Source organism: Drosophila eugracilis, unplaced genomic scaffold, assembly GCF_018153835.1.
Source record: "Drosophila eugracilis isolate 14026-0451.02 unplaced genomic scaffold, ASM1815383v1 contig_2152, whole genome shotgun sequence".
Classification (NCBI taxonomy): Eukaryota; Metazoa; Arthropoda; class Insecta; order Diptera; family Drosophilidae; genus Drosophila; species Drosophila eugracilis.
The window spans coordinates 2,763,230-2,769,051 of NW_024573036.1; the positions used below are offsets into that span (position 1 = coordinate 2,763,230).

Here is a 5,822-nt window from a genome sequence, read left to right on the forward strand (position 1 = left end):
CCAAAAAGTTGTGTTCGACCGTCGAACGGATAGAAATTAGAATCAAAAAATTTTCCTACCTCACGAATACATATAGAAATTTTTCATATGTATACTAGATAATTACTTTGGTTACTTTTTGTTATTTCTGAAGTGAAAGCTGCCAGTTACCTAGTATAGCGACATAATTTTTTCTAACATCCTTGGTTAAAAGTGAAAGTCAATAGAAAATTGCGAAATCGAAAAGCTCGTGTGTGATCGTCGGGCACAGATATAGACAGCGATATCTGTTGGTATTTTCCCTGCCCTGTGTTGGTGCCATATCAATTGGAAGCGATCTGTGGATTGGTGGATCGGTGGACCATTGGATTATCGGGGTTTCTTTGTGCCGACAAAGATTCTTTCTCTAGAAGAAAAGTCGCATTAAAGCGAATCGTAAAATTAACGTTTGCCAGGCGAAGACCATCGGTAAACAGATCATCACAGCCGCATACCACAGCTCGTTCGCCTTTGTTCTCTTGGGGAAAATGGGAAATGCCGAGTCCACACCCTCTGCAGATGACACGCAGATGCAGGTGCAGCAGGCAGCCGATGACGAGCCCTGGTGGAACAACATTGAGCACGAGAATCTGATTCTGGAACAGGCCCCTTTGGTCGCAGAAAAGAATTCAGAGAATCCAAAAGTTGAAAAGATAAATCTGGAAACACAAGTTGAAGCTAAAATGGAGCGCAAAGAGAAGGATTCTTCCCAAGAAGAACAGACCCTAGAGGAGTTCAAAGAAGAGCTTCGTCAAAAAAGAGAAGCTCGTCAAAATGCTGTTCAGGATCTTAGAGAAGAAATAGTTAATCTTAAAAAAGAATTGTCTAAGGAAAAAGCTGAAAACCGACGTCTGAGAAAAGACCAAGCTGAGGTCTATCAAGATGAGAGCTCAGATACTCTCAGTAATCATGAATCTGATCCAGATGATGAGAACCCCATCTCCAGAAGTCGTCATGCTAATATCGAGCTGGCCAGTGCCCAACTGGCGTTGCAGCAGGCTCAAGCCGAGAATTTGTCTTTGCGTGGAGAAGTGGAAGTGGTTCAACGCCAGGTGGGAACCCTGAAGGAAGTCATATCTTGCTGCAAGCAAATGCTAAGTGTCAAGGAGGAACAATGTGCTCAGGTAAGCATGTAATGTTGTAATTTAAAATTTGTGGCACATTAATAATTTTTTCCCTAGCTCAAAATGAAACTAACGCAAATAGAGAACTCCTTCAGCGAGCGTGAGATGAAGATCATGTCGAATAATCTCCGCCAGGAGTACGAACGCCAACTGGTAAATATCCGCCAGCTAAGGCAACTTTATGAGGAGCGACAGAGAGTGGCCGCTGCCGAGTACGAGAACCTGCAGCGTTTGATATCGATCAAGAGAGATGAACTTACGGCCGAGCAGGAGAAGTGAGTTACCGAAGCCAAGTTAAAGTTTCCTTGTTTATTTAAGCCATTTTCCACCTTCGTTTTAAACTAGAACCAAAAACTTCGAGGAGCGGAATCAGACCCTTTTGAAGGAAGTGGAGACAGCTAATGAGGAGCTTGCAAAGCTGCGCGAGGAGTGCAGCGAGCACAAGTTCGAAAAGCGTCTTTTAAGTGAGCAGGTGGGAGCAGTCAACCTGGTGAGTGGAACTTGTAAAGTATCCTAATCCTAGGTTGACATCAAAACTTCTTACAGCTCTTTAGCCAGCTGATCATGGGTTTTAATGGCAAGAGCAACATGAACATTGATCGTGTCAATCAAATGTTGGAGGAGAACCGCCAACTCCTTAATCAAATGACCCAGGCGGAGGGAAACTGCAGCGATGGAGCAACTCTGCCAAAGTTGCTCTTTGACCTTGTGGAGCAGGCAACTGGTCACGGGGACTACGCTAAGGAATCAAGCAAGAGCCGCAGCCCCACTGCCCATTCCAACAAATGACACCACGGACAGTTGTCAATCGGAAGGAGTCATCAAAAAACACCGGAAGGAGAGCTCGGGTTTGGGTGTGGATGGCACTGCTAGCCCACTAAAGAGCCACGAGCCCGAAATTATGGGAAAAGTTGCCTCGGCCCAAGAAATCATTGGCAACTTGCCAAAAGTTTGGAAAGTGTTGATGGAGCTCTTGAGCCACCACAAAATAGAGCGCGTGCAGTTCGAGGAGCTTCCATCCTGCAGTGGGAGTGCGACCTCAAGTGCGGCCCCTCTATCCTCCGCATTGTGTGCTCCAGAAAAGGACGAATGGGAGTCCCACCGCAAGCCGCCGGAGCTCAGCGTCAGCAAGACCTACATCAAACTGAAGGTGAGCCTAAGTTGCCAAGTTCCAGTTACTACACTGAGAACAATCAGTGTAATGGTTAAATTAGTTTTCCTATGGAAGATAAACCACGACAAATGAGAAAAGGAAAATAGGTATAGTGAATTCACCTGGGTTTAATTTTATTTTTGAACGAACATTAAGAAAGTTTAAATTAGTATTATTTCTTTTTGGGAAATATACATTTTTCCAGTTCAGTCGCAGCTCTCCCAGCTGTTCCTTCCTTCTGTGAAGTGCTGCAGACAATCGGGCTTGTTAGTTGTCGTATCCGCTTTGCTGATGAAGTGCAGCCTGCCAGGCTGCTCCAACCCATTCACCCCCGTGAATCCCTCTCCAGGAGCTCCGTCTGTGGCTGTTTCAAAGTTTTGCATTATTCACTTAAGCGCTTTATTTAGTCTAGTGCTGAGCTAGCGGCCAGGCACGAGCAGCTTCATTATTGCTGACGTCCTGCCGAGCATTGATGTAGAAAGGAAGTGGAAGTGCATCGGGCAAAGTGGGTGGGTCCTTGGACCAAGGTCCTGGCAACCGAGTCCGTTGTTGTGCACATAATTGAATTTATCGGTCAGTTGCCGTTGGCAAAGAATATGTTGCACATAGATACCCTTAAATAGGGGCTATTTCAATAACGTTTTGAGCCTGGTTACGTATTCGTTTTAGCTTTAAAGTTTCTAGATTTATTATAGATATGATAGAACACCTAATGCTTAGACTGTATATAAAATGTTTTAATGAAATGTAATTTTTTAAAAAATGTACATAGATGTGTGAGATTTAAAGGTAGTCTTCCTTTCCTTTAAAACTAATGCAGTGAAAAGTTCGGCCATCTCCTGATAAAGCACTTTAAAAGTTCGCACTTCAAAATAAGCCACAGCATAAGTAACGTAAAAAACTAATCTCTTTGCCCTATTACAGGACCTTATCCTGGAGAAGAAGTCCCTGGTGAAGGAGACGAACCGCCTGAAAACACTTAACAGTCACCTGGACTACCGTCTGAACCAACAGGAGAAGCGATTGAGCGGGTGTGTGTTTGGAGCTCACGAAAACCTGGCACCTGGTGGGCAAGATGCAGCGCCAGCACCGCCAGCTCCACACCCAGGAGCAGATTCTGCGCTATCAATTGCAGCAGAAAAGGCGTCTCCTCAGCGAACTCAAGGACGAGCTGGAGTACTGTCGCCGAAAATGGGCTTTGGCCAGGGCTAAGAACAATGAGAGCCAGGAACAGTGTGACGAATGGCGAAGGGAGTTTGCCAGGAGAAAGTTGGAGGATGCAAATCATTCAGCAGAGAGTGGTTACAGTGATTCTGGACCTCAATCAGATGAGGAGCGTGATGTTTTAAGCGGTGATTTGGGTAGCGAATGTCCCGAAGAGGCACCCACTTCATCGGCAGCCTGTCGTAGGAAAATTCTTAGAGATCAATTCGAGCATACGCGCAAGATTAAGCGGATGCAGAGCACGTCACCTGGTCGTCAAGGCTTCGCAGGCGAGGATGAAGAGACCGAGGATATAGTACTGCGGTGGAACAGTGCTCCACCGACATGCGGATGGAGGGAAGATGCTACGTATCCTGAAGAACAAGAAGATGACGAGGATAACGTAGAGGCAGGAGCACATGGTGGTACTCCACATAGTTCCAGGAGCAGACAAAGAAGTCATGCAGGCTCAAGCGAAACTTCAGGCACAGCCAGTCGCATCCAGAAGCTTGAAGAGCAGTGCAAAAACCTCATTCAACAAGTCCTCGAAACCTCTGGTAATCGCGAGCGCCTCGAGATTCAGTTATGCCAGTTTCAGGATGATATTGCACCCGCTCAGCATGCTGTGCCTTTGGAGGAATTCATTAATAGAAAGCATATGGAGCGAATGACCAGGGCCAGTTCGGCACCGGCCAACGGAAGCCTTACTCCTCGGGAGGAAGAGTACACCAGAAAAAGATCCGAGCGTTTAGGACGTCTTGAGGAGGAGTCGCGCCAATTGATGTCAAGGATTAAAAGGACTGCTGACCGAGGACACTACCTCAAAAAATCTTTAGACAGAATAAGAAGAGCACCGAGTCGTGAGGCAAGCTTTGAAAGTAATACAGAGGAGGAAGTTGTGGCTCCTGTATCCAAAACTGAATCCACTCCAGGTCCATCTCCGCTAACTGCTGAGGAAGAGGAGTACACAGCCAGAAGATCTGCGAGGATTCAGCGTTTGGAGCAGGAGAGTCGGCAGTTAATATCGCAACTCTCCCGAAACGCAGAACGTGGAGAAAACATGTCTACTAAATTGGATACTCTACATGAACACCACTCTCAAAATCATCAGCAGGAGCAGGCCCAAAACTCTGCTAGCATCTCGCAAACTGTTGAACAACGATTGGAGGATATTGAACGAGTTTCGGCCAGTAGAGCCGAACGTCTCCGTTTGCTAGAGGCTCAGGGAAATGAACTGATAGCCCGGTTGAGCTCCACGTCCGAGAGGGGAACAGCTATGATTAACAGGATTGCGGAGAGGGAAGCTATTCGGCGGCAGGAAGCCGAACTTGTAGAACAAGCGGTGCCCACTGAAGAGGCAACGAGCTCAGGAAATTCCATAGCCAGCTCTAGGATTGTCCGGGAACTAGAGGAGAATGTGGAAGGAGCTGCTTGTTGTGCAACAGTCACCACTACCCCTAGTCAGTTGGCGTTGAAGCAACAATCCACGGGAGCCATTCCCAAGACCATGAAGACAACGAGCAGACCACAATCTCAGTTGTGTGCTGCGACTCGTCAAGACGATGCGGCCAAGAAAAGGTCTTCTGGAAAGGAAGCTGCCGAAAAGGAGGAACCCGAATCCCTTGAGAATATGGTCGAGAGACTCAGGGCATTGCCCTTTCCAACAAAAGCTCAGGATAATGAGACTGTCGAATTTAAAATTAATAGTAAAACAGAAAGTAAGGAGGGTATTCAAAGGGACCCTGAGACGTTAAATCAAGAAGATCAAGTCCAGGGAGAAGAAGTTAAAGACCTGAAGACCGAAGACGAGGCCGAAGAGCAGCTGCAGGAGCGGAATCATATGGATGACGAACACTGAAAGATGTTCACTACATTTAAATACGACTAAAATAACTTGCTGATAAAACTACTAAGTCCACTCAAAGCTCTTGTTAATTGTAAAAATTAACGAAAAATAAATATATATTTTTTGATGTCCATTTAAATTTATAAATCTCTTTTAAATTTTTGTATACCCAAGAATCATTATCTCCCTCATAGAACAAAATTTGACACATATATTACTAATCGGAATGTGTACGCATCCCGTGCCTCCTCTCGCTTACCATATCCTTCACCCACAAAAGCGGATAAGAACTGGTTCGTCTTTCCGGAGGACTTATGTGCTCTCTTAGCCACGCACGCAGCCATGACATTGCATGGAATACAGAATACTGAGCAAGGAGCACGGAAGCTGCCACTAACGTGTGTGTGTGCGGGAAAGGGGCGAGAAGTAGGCGGCAAGGACGTGGCCATTGGGTGGCAATGGGCGACGCATTATCTCT

The 5,822-nt window shown here is 46.1% G+C and overlaps 1 protein-coding gene across 1 annotated transcript; it reads left to right on the forward strand.

Moving 5' to 3' along the window:
• On the forward strand, positions 1-5,483 carry LOC108111062 (centriolin). Its single transcript, XM_017220391.2, is given in 7 exon segments — positions 1-1,142; positions 1,200-1,417; positions 1,488-1,632; positions 1,689-1,913; positions 1,915-2,292; positions 3,220-3,324; positions 3,326-5,483. Coding segments are annotated over 7 exon segments (3,738 nt in total). The 5' UTR covers positions 1-506; the 3' UTR covers positions 5,357-5,483.
• Positions 5,484-5,822: the final 339 nt, after the last annotated feature.